Source organism: Plecotus auritus, assembly GCF_963455305.1.
Source record: "Plecotus auritus genome assembly, chromosome: 5".
Classification (NCBI taxonomy): Eukaryota; Metazoa; Chordata; class Mammalia; order Chiroptera; family Vespertilionidae; genus Plecotus; species Plecotus auritus.
Genome location: NC_137776.1, coordinates 175,451,315 through 175,464,933, shown reverse-complemented (window position 1 = coordinate 175,464,933; position 13,619 = coordinate 175,451,315). Strand labels below are relative to the sequence as shown.

The 13,619-nt window shown below is 45.5% G+C and overlaps 1 protein-coding gene across 2 annotated transcripts in view; it reads right to left on the bottom strand.

The window, feature by feature from the left end:
• The window catches only part of TNC (tenascin C), an 88,485-nt gene that overhangs the window by 25,090 nt on the left and 49,776 nt on the right, over positions 1-13,619 (bottom strand). The window contains exons 13-16 of one of the 2 annotated variants that reach the window (XM_080667886.1): positions 12,798-13,070; positions 9,267-9,539; positions 6,802-7,074; positions 2,649-2,924 (exon numbers count right to left, since the gene is read on the bottom strand). The exons of the other annotated variant lie outside the window; for it this stretch is intronic. Of the exons in view, the coding sequence (XP_080524012.1) occupies positions 2,649-2,924; positions 6,802-7,074; positions 9,267-9,539; positions 12,798-13,070 (1,095 nt within the window). The remainder of the gene's footprint in view (positions 1-2,648; positions 2,925-6,801; positions 7,075-9,266; positions 9,540-12,797; positions 13,071-13,619) is intronic. 2 annotated transcript variants of the gene reach the window in all.

The following is a 13,619-nucleotide window of genomic DNA, read 5'->3' as shown; positions in this document are numbered from 1 at the left end:
GCAAGGTCTTTGAGGAGTGTCTGGCTCCAATGGCCATGAATCAAGTTGATTAGGCCAATTAGTGACACATATTCACAAGTTGAGATAAAAGGAGGAAGTAAGATTTTTATGGTTATGGCCAGTAAAGAATACTAAGACTTGCTAATTCTTTTGATGTTTTTCTGGATAAAAGTAGGAGATAGGGACATGTCTGGATCTTCAGTATGTTCTGTTAGCGTCATTTGTTCATTCATTCACTAAACATCTGCATCCCGGGCTCTCCTAGTTTTTAGGTGCCAAGGGATCTTTCCACATACTAGGATTCCGAAGAGGAGTGAACTTTTAACAGCTGAGTATCTGTCAATACTTCCCTTCCCCATCACATCGAAAGAAACAGGGAGGTCATTGACTTGTCCAAGATCACATATCTACTAGGTGGCTCAGCTAAGATCCAACCCAGGTCATCACACTCCAAATTCAATGTTCTTTCCACACCCTTAGCCAACATCTCATTAGTCAACCCCACCAGTGCTGGCAAAGTCCCAAGGCATAAGCAGGATTAGTGAAGGTCCAAAGCCTCCCCTCCAGCAAAATAAAACACAGTAATGGCGAATGTATTTATTTTTTACTGGAGGGGCATGGGCTTGGGAATTCCACGGCCAAGGCTGCTTTAGCTGTGTCTAGTTTAGAGCCTTCTTCTTCCCTGCAGCTAAATGGAAACTTTCAAAGAGATAAATGACCGCTACACTAACGCCCACAGTCTAATCCACGGGATGTAAAGAAAAATGTTTTAGAAAGAAGTGTTTGGTGAGTGAATGAACAAGTAAATAAATGCCCTCATCCCCTAAGCAGAGACTGAAATTTTACTGAGGCTTGGACTTTTCTGAACTTACGTTTGAACACTTGGTGTTTATTTTGAGACATTTTTTTTTTTTTTTTTTTTTTTTACCATGTAAAGGTCTCCCCAGAATCATAACTCTATCAAAGGCAAAGATGAAATCACGTGGGCTGTGCAAACAGGATTCCTTGTCGGTAAGACAAGGGGCTCAAATTCCGTGGCTGAGTCTTGTTTAGACAAGCGGCGCCTCGCTTTGAGCGCTGCCTCTTTGCACCTCCACGCTGTCAAAGCAGCGCATTCTGATGAAAAGGAGGGCGTGCAGGCTAATTAGTCCATCAAAGGCCTGCTATTTGTAGGCCCCCGTATTCGCTTTCCCCCCTCTCATTAAAATATAAAATGCAGTCTTTTTTCTTCAAGGATTAGCTGAGACAATGCCGTAACTGGATCTAGGATTCCCAGAGCCAGCTTTCCCTACCTCCTTCCTTTCTCTCTGTTCTGTGGGAGGTCCTTCAAGAGGCTACAAGTCAGGACCTGACAGAACCTGTGGCTGGCCATTCCTCCCATCCTGGGCAGTGGGCTTCTCATGTCATAGCTACCCCTGCCTGCCCCCCATGCCCCACTAAGGAGGTACCATGGTCTGTGTTTGGAGACCAAATGATGGATTGGATTTACATTAGATAGCAGGACAGAATATATAACCACTTTTTGATCGCACATTAAAACATGTCTGGGATTCTCTTTAAAATAATAGGGAAGTCCAGATTGCACGGGTCTTTGGTTTCTATCTAGGTTTACCATTTATTTTTAAGAACACCACTTTCCTCGTAGTGTTGGGAGAAAGAGAGGACCCGGCATCTGTGAAATGCCAACTGGGTGCCAGGCAGTTAAATCTCATCATAGCCACTTAGTTCCTGTGACAAGGCTGCCAGTGGGCACTGTGGTATCCTATCCCCATATATAAGGAAACTGGGGTTCAGGCAGTTAAGAACCAGATGAGGTTATATAACAGAAGATGCGGGAGAGCTTTAGGAACCACGCAGGTCTGGCCTCAAAATCCTTGCTCTTGTAGGACTATGTTGCCTCCAATTCAATACTTATTTGAACTTATTAACATCTCTTATTTACCATAATTTAGATCCTAGGAGGGTCCTGGTTTAATGTGAAAACTGGATGGCAAAGTTGGTTCTCCTCTTTTGCAGAATAGATATTTGGTAAATCTACACTATTTTCAGCCTTTGCCATTGATTTAGAATGATCTCAGGAGAGGAAATAGAAAAGTATTTCTTTATGTAACTCAAAGAGAAGTTAGAAGTCAAGTTAATGAATGGGTAAGGTTTAATTAAGCTTGGAATTTATGTCCTAGGTTGAGCCTTCATTAATTTGTTATGAAGTCAATTTTAAAGAAGTCTTCTTCTTTTTTTTTTTTTTTTCAGAAGAAAATGATAAATTATTACATTTCTGGGGCAGGTAGGTCTTGGTCTGCCTGCCTTATGTAGCATGATCTATGGACAAGTTCCTGCCCTAGGCCACGTTAACATAGAAGCCACTCTTTAGCCAGAATCTCCAAACTGTGGATCAGACAGCGTATAGAACTGAGCATAGACATCCGTGGAAGTTTTCCACTATTGACTTCATTATCTCAAGTTCCTACACGTGGCTGCCTAAGATCCCTCTCTGCTCTCCATTTAGACATTTATATATGGAGTAAAGACTATGTTTTGGGGTTCAACTTCTCTTTAGAATGTCTATCACCTCCCCCACCGCGGCCCCCCCACCCCCATTTCCCATCTCAGAATTCTAAGCAGACAAGTGAGAACCTTTGAATGAGTACCTGTCACAACAAAGGCAGTGAGGGGTCTGGTAGGTTCCCCTGCCCAGGTGGTCCCTGTCACGCTAACGTCATAGCCAGTGTTCTCCACCAAACCGGTGACGTGAGCATGCTGAGCATCTCCTGAGACTGTGATTTGGTGGGGCTCATGCAGCCCATAGGAATCGCTAACATTGATAACAATCTTTGCAAAGGGCCCAGCCGGAGCAGTCCATGACACGTGGAAGCTGTCAGAAGTAATATTGCTAAGAATTAGCGTGCCCAACTCTGGCTCTGGCTCTGAAGAGGAAGAAGGAACACGGGCAGAGAGAAAGGGAGAGAGACATTATTAGAGGAAGCGGTAGACCTCTCAGAATGTAGCCACAGAACATGAAAGTATCCATCCCTCCAAATAGTTGCTGAAAGGTAGCACATTAGGCTCCACTGCTTCATCAGCAGGCATGGATTTGTGTTCTTTTTAAGTGTAGACATGAGCATCTGCTAGTCATGTATGAAGAAAAGCAAAGAAGCCACAAGAGCAGTACACAGGATTAATGCAAAGGGTATCAAGGACACAGGCTGTAATGGGGCCTTAGCTCTGTAAGCTGTTCCAAGAAGACAGCTTCCTGGTGAAGTATATGTGGCAAACACAGAAGACTACACCTCACCCTAGAGATTCTCAAAGCATGCTCGCATTTTAAAGACTCTGAAATGCTGGCTCGGTTAAAAAATAAACAAACAAACAAAAAAACCTTAATTTTGGTTAGCCCAGCATCTCATAAACTTATTGATTCATGGGTACCCTTTATGAGGGATATTCTTTGTCCATAGATATTCTGTATATCTGTTTGGATTGTACAAATTAAAGGTTACTATCCATTCAAGAGAAATTCTTAACAGTACTTAGAAACCCAAAGGTATATGCCATAGGGAAACCTACATCTCACCCCAAATGCTTTAAATGTGGAAGTGACTTTCATTAAAAAATTCCTGGTGTATGCAAATGTGAAAGAGAAACGTGATGTTGGGCGCTGCCTTTTTCTGATTAGGAAATTACCTTAGTGGATAATTTGGAAAGGTGGATGGTTCCACTGAGGTTAAGTTTCCCTTGTCCCTTTAAAGTCTAGACAATCAGGGATAAAAGCAACTCATTTTTAAAATAGGGGGCCTGTACCATTGCTTTCAACTGAGATGCATATGGTCTGGTCTCCTAAATGCAAATTTATCAAATACTACTACACTAAAGTAAGTTCAGCCCAGCCTGTATTTTAGAGAGAGGCAGCAGCCCCAGAAGGTGAGATATGAGGATGAGGATTTAGGGTTGGGAGGAAGCAGACCAATCCTCCCACGGACTTAGGATTTGTTTGGCTGCAGCTACTGAATTTACAGGGAGGAGGGGACTCATTTGTATAAACTTGAGCTGGACAACTGCACAGCATAACTTGATGCCATAAAGTCCCTAGGGACAAAAAGGATCTGGCTCAGAAACAGAATGTAGCCCTAGGTAAGGGCATGGGATTTCCTACTTAGCAGTCACAGCACTGGCAGATTCCTTCAACCCTACAAAAAGTAAGAACCTCCAAACGGGACTCTGTTTGTCCTGAATTTGGCTGTGGAAGCAACCTCCCGAATTAAGGATGCACGCTAGGACTCTCCTCATGCGACAAGACAAGAGACTGGCAGTGCCAACACATTCACATGCTGAGTAAGGCCTGGCTCCTCACTGCCAGGTCTCCTTACTGCCAGCTGTCTCCCAAAGGGTGCAACCAAGCTGAAAGGTGAGGTGCAAGAAAAGACGCAGAGAGAGAATGGTAGGTAGTGTTCCATGCATGCCAGAGATGTTTTTCTCCCACCAAGTCTAGCCTTTCGGAACAATGCCTTGACATGCTGCCTGCTTCCAGGAAAGACAGACATTTTCCAAAATTGAATGCTCTGAATATTCACCACATGCACCAAGATTCTGACAAGATGATGGATGAGGAGGGAGATTCTAACTCTTTGTGACAGGTTTCAGTGGATGACAAAACATGCTTGATCGAGTAAATGTCAAAAAAGGACAGTCTGTAGGGAATGCAGGCACAGGGAAGGCTCAAGGACAAGGTGAGCCCACTGGGTCCTCTCATGTGGTTCTTGGGGTGTGCTTTAGGGTCTTCTCTCTGCCTGTTAGTGGTGCTACTTTTAAAATCTTTGTGGAGAGAAAGAGAATGTCGAGCATTCTGACCAAGGACCCAGAGACGGCATGCACATACCTTGTTCAATATGACACAGGCAAACTCTGATTAGAAAGACCACAGGCAGATGATAATGGCAGGAACTGGAAATGATTATTCAAGATCAGATGAAAGGATGGTTTAGAAATTCAACCAAAGCAAGTCAGGTTAACTTTTTCCAAACAGAGCAACTCCAGATGTGAATGCATATTAAGGAAATAGCGGTTGACATTAAAGTTCCTTAACTGGGGTAAGAGTATTTTTTTAATCTTTAAAGCTCTGATTTGGGTGGCTCTATCACATTTTGAGAAAGATCTAGAAGAACTAGGAGGATGAAAAATGGGGAGCGAGTGGTTTTTTTGGGATGCTCCTCAAGGGAAGTTTAAGGAGAGTGAAGAACTGATCCCAGGAGATGCCTGTGGTTGTTGGACCGGCAGGGTCTGCGCGCACTGCCTGCCCATCAGCCCATGAAGGTGGGCAGGGTAAATGGAAGGAGCTCTGAGGGCGATGATGACAGAGATGCAGGACACCACAGGCACAGAATGCACCACGGTCCTCGGAGGTGGTCAGAATGCCTAACTTCTCTAAGAAAGCCATCAAAGGCAGACTCTTAGCTTTCTATGAGATGGACACACTGCCCCAGGACATGTGAGATAGTGAGCTGACTAAGGAGAGGTTTGGCTACTAAATCAAGGAGAAAAAAAATAGGAAAGTGTGTCAATCTGAAACACTCTCACAGGGTCCAAATCAAAACACATATGACTAAATCCGTCAAGTTTTACACTTTGCCCTTTGGTAAAGGAACGGGTCCTTTGTTGGAAACCAGTCTGAACCATGAGACTCACATACATGTGGCTAATTTTCTTCCCCGGGTTGTGTTATACTACTTGACCCTGGCTGAGACTAGAATGAGATAATGCTGGCCCGCTGACTTTCCTGTGAGCCACCCTGATAACAATTTGTAGTCTTACACAGAATGAAGACAGACCCTCCCTCAACCATGGGGGACTTACACAAGAGATCATTTTGATGCTACAATGTCTACTCTTCTTGAATTCCCCAGAATATGAGATTGTGAACTATAAGAAATTCTCCTAGGCTTATTCCACAAATAATGTTTTCCTTCCAGTTTGTGATGTCTTACGTTATCTGTCAAGAGAAGGCATTGTCCCCAAATGTGCTGAGGATGCTATTTTGAATGGAAAAGGCTCTCCTTTCCAAGTCCATTTAGATTATTCTCTTTTGCGGCATGCCACAAGACACCGGCCACAGAGTGTGTCACAGGCACTACGGATTTAAAGTGAGAGCCATTTCCTCTTCTGTTAAGCTCCTGGTTGAAACATGACTACCTTACTTCTGTGTTTGCCATTTGCCATTCGCTGTTCTGGGGGCCAGAAGCATGTTCTGGTCTTTTCTCTTAGAGGTGGCATTGGAATTGGGGTGTTCTGAATGGAATGGTTTCCTCTGCATGCTCTTTCTCATTGTTTTCCCAATTAAAAAAATAGCACCAACACGTGCTATTTCATGAAACCATCAGGATGTTTGGGTATTAAGAGGTCAAAGGCACTAGGAAGAGAAAGACACTAGGATAACAAAAATATGATTTTTAAGACCTCTTGATGGATGTGGATGTCTTGCCAACTCAGGGACAATGCTCATTATGGATATTTTTTGCTTTGTTTTGTTGCTGAAGGGGAAAATGCTTTTCTCCAGATTCTATATGGCAGTCTGGACCAAAATACATTTTACTCTGCAAATGTGCTGGTCAGTGATAACGCAGGCAAGGCGAATGCAACACTTGGGCTGCTGTTGGAAGAAAGTTTTGTTAAATAACCTTGAGCTTGGCATCATGGAGGAGTCACTGCACTCCATGACCTGCTTGCGGGTCAATGGGCCAGGAATGGCTGCACCCTGCAAGGAAGACCCTGGAGAGAGAAGGTGTTAGACATGGGAGCATGCACGTGTACCTGTGGTGACTGTGACATTGATGGTTTGGGTCCGGATGCCGGGAGCAAGTCCAGAGAGGTAGACAATGAAATCATTACTAGGGCGGAGCCCTGAGATGTAGGCAGTTCGTGCAGCACCAGAAATTTTGTATTGCACCGTCTCCAGTAACCTATTGGAATCAATAATTTCAATGGTAAAGGTCTCAAAGGCGCCATTGGTAGCTGTCCAGGACAGATTGAAGCTCTCAGGGGTTACGTTGGAAACATTTAAGTTTCCAATTTCAGGTTCTCCAGCTGAAAAAAAAAGGGGGGGGGTAGGAAAGAAGAAACAAATAAATTTGAGTTAATCATTTGGCTGTGTTTAAGGTTGAGGTTGTTAATAGAACCGCAGTCGGGTAGAAAGATCTGATACCTGAGGGTTATGGTGAAATGCAGCAGTGTTACCAATCAGCGCCCATGAGGGAGGGAAGGGGGGCGTTGTTAAAAGAAAAATACAAAAAGGAAGGTACGGCAGTTAGAGTTCCCTGCTCTGGAGCTCCCATGCCAGGCTGCCGGATCTGGAGTGTGAGAAACATGCTGAATGGCTGGGGCTGGACCTGCTGTGCCTAAGCCATGATGCTCCCGGGAGCCCCCACCTCAGGGATGCTGGCCATCGGTCAAAAGATAGGAGTGCTGGCAGCTTCCTGGCTCCGGATTTGCACTCAGGAGACCAAGATTACTGCAGGCGCCCTTTGCTTTGAGGGAGCTCCCATCTATTCAAATGAAGATTAAATAATTCTGATGCAGTCACCCTCCCAAGATGGTACCTGGAGGCTTCTGATTTTTGTAACTTGAAGGAAATTGGCAATGTGTCAGTGCCATTCATGGGACTTGCTTTATCCTTCTGACAAGGGCCAGCCGTTCTCACAGTCTGTTAAAATAGCTTGTCCTCTCTTAACTGCTTTCTATGTGGGCCAAGAAGGCTAGTATAGCATTGCCAACCAGGAGACAAGAGCCAAGGCAAGAAATAACATTTTGTCTTGGAGATGGTCCAAGCTTTTCTGAGCATCGGGAATAACCCATGCGGAGGGCAGGCAGGAGCGGGGATTGAAAAGCTAATACTGTCTCCCTGGCAAGGAAGGAGAGGGCCTTCCCGTCCCAGCGGATTTGGTGAAACACAGAGCAGAGAGAATTATGGCCCTTCCCCCCCTATACTGACTCATCAGAAGCAAGAATGTTGCTGTCACTAAAAAGAAAAACAACCATAAAAATAGGAAGAACACTCAAACCACAAGATCTGTAGGAAAGATCAGAAGTTGAGGGCGATTGCCCTGCCTTCTGAGGAGGATGGTCTGTGGATGTGACATGAAATGAGCCACAGGTCCCTCCAGAGCAGCCGAGGTGGCAATATTGAGGCAGTTCATGCAGCAGTTGCCTGTGTTGTATGTGCATCACAGCGAGAGCTTCTAAAATGACTGAGGCTAGAATGTGGAGCTATATTTTTGATAGAACCAACTAGGACATACAGGTTTGCATGAAAGTTTTGTTGCAATAATTATCTAAAAATGGGGCATATGCAAAACCAAACAACACAGCCTCTACTGAGCTTCCAGGCAATGGCAGCCCACAGGAAGGTGAACAATGGCAAACATGCTGGAAGGCTGCTCACAAGCAGGCTCGTGGGAAACACTGGACGCCTTGTCACTCAGAGTGATGAGCCAACTATGAGGCACTGTCCTGGGTCTAGGCTGGGAGTGTGTCATCCAAAGGCCAACACTCCAGGGTGCAACTCTTGATTAAAAGAGCAAAAAGGGCACCAGGTCCCTGAAACTCATGGCCGGAACATTCCTAGCTTCAGATGCTGCTGGGTGTACTTCTGTTAATGAACGGCTTTTTCTATGGTACTGTCTCTCTCCAGTCCTAATCGTGGGATTTTCTTTCTCCCTTTTTGGTCTAGCTATTGGCTAATTTTGTGTTCTAACAATGACTCAGTATCTGAGAGAATTGCCCAGGGGAGGGTAATTCAGTTCTCTTATTATACTAAGTGCATTTTAAAGAAACATTTAAATTAAAACATTTTTTGAAATAGAAGAACGACAGTGTCCATACCCTTGAGGGGTTTGGGATAGGAAAGGATCATTTCCAACTAGGCAAAAAGGCTCTCTAAAATAAGTAATCTGTGCTCCACCATAACTCACACATGGGAGGGGTTGGCTTTTAGTTATATCCAAGCACTGGAGAGAATTCAATAGAGACGAGAGATGTGTTGTAGAATTAGATAAAGTCTGGGGAGGCTGGAAGCTGAAGGTCAGAAAAGGCAACATCTGTATTGCTCATTCTCGGGGTGCAAAGGCATCTGGACCAAGGCACAGCCCCAAGGACCATGCACAGCCGGCAGCTAAGGGGCACAGGGAAGGGATTCAGACATGGAGAGAAGCTGACTCCCTGATCGCTCGGAGAGAAAGCAGGGAACCTGGGGAGAGAGCGTCAACATGGAGAGGAGGTACCTGTGGAGGCCTCAGCGGAGAGCACTGGTGTCCTATAGCCCCGGATCACCCCGTAGATGGTAACTCTATAAGGGGTGGCGGCCTTGAGGCCTGGGATGTCCACAGCCCGCAGGCTGCTGGGCACCGTGAGGTTCTGAGCCGCCTCCACCTTGTTGGCCTCCTGCACCTGAATGACAAAGTGCTCATAGGCCTGGTCAGCTGCGGTCCAGTTGAGTTTGAGGCCATCCCAGCCCACCTCGGTCACGACTAAGTCTCCCAGCTCAGGGAGCTCCTCTGAAGAAGGATAGAGAGGTATGTGTCAGTTCTGTAAACTAAAAATGAGGAAACCAAATGTCCCACAGCCCAGGGAAGAGAGAAAGGGATGACAGAATAGTGTGAGCGTGTGAGCGTGCGTGCGTGCGTGCGTGCGTGTGGTCATTCTTGGTCTCTGGGTATTTTCTCTTTGAACTCTGGTAACGTGGCCACAGCAGTTAAAAATGGGCAGAAAGGGGAACATCTGCATTGTTCATCCCTGCGTTGGTAATGCTATCTGGACCACTGCACAACCTACCGGGAGGTCTCTGAGCAGGCACAGCCCGAACTTAAAAGACAACTGGAAAAGGTGGGATTGTCTGTCAGGATACAGGAAGTAGGAATGGATAGAGGTGCAGTCTTTGGAGGCAGCCGGGTCTTGGTTAGAATTCCATTACTGATGTTTACTAGCTGTGTAATCTTGGCATGTCACCCAACTCATCTCTGAGCCTCTGTCCTCACCTTTAAAAGCAGCTGACAGCACCATTTCCTTGGACTGTGTGATGATTAAGTGCTGCTATTTATAAACCTCCGAGTGTCCTACCTGTCACGCAGTGAGTGCCTGGTAATTGGCAGCCTAACAGGTACATCGTTGTCTTGATGCTGTAACTACACAGGAACTCCATTTCTTTAAAATGACCTTTTCCCGAATCCCAGCCAGCTTCGCCCTGTTTAACTGCACCATGACTCCCTTGCCTCCTTTCGACCAGACCCTTCCACCTTCACACACTGCCATTCACTCCTTTCTCCTGGAGCTCTTGGGACAACTAGGTTCTGGTCAGTATCAAACTCCCTAAAGAACAAAGCCTCAGGTTTGTTGATCAAGAGAGTTTTCGTCTAACTAAAGATAACATCTTGACCTGTTATGTTTCAGTCCCAGACCCATGAAGGTGGAACAAACCCTAATGACCACATCCTTTCAAAATCAGAGCGACGCCATGGCTGACGTCAGGACCAGATGCAATGATCAACTACATCCTACCCTGGCCCTGACCAGGCAAGTAGAGCCCATGCCCCACTCCCTTAGTTGCCATGATTAACGCTTTCCCCCCTATATAACCATCTTCCAGAAGCCACCGGGGAGCCAGGTTTTAGAGCATTAGCTCACCTGTGTCACCAGGCTTGGTGCCATTTCCTTAAATAAACCTTCACTTTCCTTGCTGCAAACTCCCATTTGCATCTTATTGGGCTTTGATTTGCACAGGCAAACCAACCTTCAATTTCTCCCCTTGGGAATTCTTATTTCTATGGGACATAATTCCCACTTTATTTCATTGCTTGACCTCGGAGAGATCATCTCATTGCTGGCCAGAGGCTATCTGACTGGGTTTATAAAGCCTCAGGTTTAGACAAGTCTGATGTCTTATCTCTGGACTTTCCCAAGCTTTTGGGGATCAGAGGTTCTGTATGGGATTCTTGGTCTGGTTCTTTCCCTCTCACCGATCTTCTGCTAGAACTCTGTGTCTGAATGAAGAACGTCTGCACTGTGAAGCAAGGCCCTTTGTGTGAAGGGAGGGCCCACATTTAATGAGAAGTGGTTATTGCTTGGTAAATAGTGCAGAGCACTATTTATTTCTCTACAATGTAGGAAGGAAATTTAATGTACTTATTATGGCTAATTTTAGAAAGTTTAGATTCAAATATGGAAAAAATGAAACCCTTCTTCTCAGAGTTAAATGAAATTTCTCTGTCTCTCTTTTGAAGGCTGAAGTGGCCATGGATTCAAAGTTAGAAATGAAAATAACTGCAGGAATTTTACCACGAGAGTCTGAGCAAACCCAACCATTCAGAGGGGCCGTTTCCAAACTGTGTTCCACATAGACTTGGTGTTTTTTGGAAGAACTGGGCTGTGGCCATGGGTCCAGGCAGCCCCCTGCTCCTTCCCAGCTCACCAAGATCAGCTGTTTGTTTAGCTGTCATAAATGGGGTTCCTTGTAAGATTTCAGGTGCCAAGGAATTCTGCTGCTGAAAACGAAAGTTTACCAACTACAGATGCAGACGGTAGCATCTTGCACCCAGATTATATCTGTCTCAAAGGCCCCCTTTGCTCTTTGGTTTGAAGCTACTCCAGGGAACCCAGGACAATGACAACTTGGCCAGCTCAGGTGGATTGTAACGTTACCTTTCTGACTTTTGGAATTGTGTGCAGTTTCTAGCAAGGACCAACTTTATTTGTTCTATATGAGCAAGAAAAACAATGCTTTGATTTAGCTTATTTGGACAGTGTTATCAAAACAGAATCCATAGAAAATATCATGGGCTTAAGGCTCAGCATAAACATCCTACTATCAAATATCTGCCCCATTTTCCCACAGCTCCTTTGAAGGCTGTTTCAAGAAACCTCATGAAGAGTATGGAGTTTTCTGTAACAGATAGGGCAGCATAGTTTCAGGGAACAAATTGAGATGAATTGTTTTCCTCCCCAAATCAAAGAAAAACCTTGAAGTCGAATGTGGCTGTCCTTTCTTGGAAATGTTCCTGCCTTGAGTGTCTGCTAAGGAGAGAGAGACTTGCCCACTGGTGTGGCTCAGTGGTCGAGCATCAACCTATAAACCAGGAGGTCACGGTTCCATTCCCAGTCATGGACATGCCCTGATTGTGGACTTGCTTCTCAGTAGGGGGCATGCAGGAGGCAGCCGATCAATGATTCTTTCTCATCGCTGATGATGTTTCTCTCTTCTCTCTCCCTCTCCCTTCCTCTCTGAAGTCAGTAAAAATACATTTTAAAAAAGAGACTTGATAATTTTAGATCATTTCAAAGGTTACTCTGTAGAGATCTGACTCCAAGGTGGATGGCAGTGAGTGACTCCGAGGCTACCAACAATACGATTTCTCTAGAAAGTTCTGAATTTTATTCTTGTGCAACAGCCCCACAGTCTATGCTATTTTTATCATGAGATGTTGCTGATAAATGTAGCTATTTGCTGTTCAATGTTTATTACAGGATGGGCACTTTGCTAAGCACATTCATGATCTCATTTACTGCTCAGGAGAGTGTTCTGAGGTAGGGGTGTTGTCTGGGATTTGAAGGTGAGAAAAGAAGGCTCAGAGATGGAAAATGACACCCCCAAGAATACTCAGCCAGTTAAGGTGGAATTCCAAACCAGACCTCCCTGAGTTACAGCTTGCGTTCCCACTGCCTCTCAACAGCACTGCGATCAGCTCTTGCCACAGGGTTTTCTCTGTTCCCAAGACAGACTGGCTCAATCACATCCCTGATCTGAGAGGAGGGTCAAATACCTGTGATGACCTCTGCAGCAAGGGGTCGAGTGCTGCGGCCCCTGACCTCGCCGTGCAGGGTGACTGTGTAAGGGGTACCAGCTGTGAGGCCGGGGATCTCCATGGAGCGCAGGCTGCCAGGAACGGTGAGGCTGTGCACTTCTTTGGCTTGGCCAGCCTCCTGGACCTCAATGACAAACTGCTCATAGATCCCATCTGGGGTGGTCCAGTGTAGCCTGAGCGCGTCCCAGCTAACCTCGGTCACTGTGAGGTTTCCCAGATCTGGAATCTCTTCTGCGTAAGGACAGAGTTCCTGCGTTACTAAAAAGGGCAGCTGCACACTGGAATTCAGGTAAGATGGCATTTGGGCGAGGGATGAGCTGTCTGGGGAGTGATTCCAGTAATTTATTTACTGTGGCTGTTGAGCTCACTCCAATAGTTGGCACTAAAGCCAGGGTTTTCCTATTCAGCCTTTGGGGATGAAAGATAGTTCTAGGAATTGTTTGCAACTTCTATTTTGGACATACAAATGGGGCTTTGGGGAGTCCTTTGGTGTGTGTTTAAGATGAGCTCAGACCAATATTTTTTCCATTTGCAAATTGTGCTTTCCAACTTCTGAAATACTGTCACTGAAACTTGCTTTGAAAGAAAAGTCACCTCTCAACTTTTGTAAAGGAAGAGTAGGTGGAGTTCTCCATGAAACTGGCTTCCCGGCCAGGGCTAGGACTTGGCCGTATAAGGGATATGCCATTTGGACAGAACAGGGTGATTTGTGGGTTTTCCCCAAGTGTAGGGGCTGAGCGTGGTTCACAGCAGGGAGCAGCTGTGTCCCTCCTGAGCAGA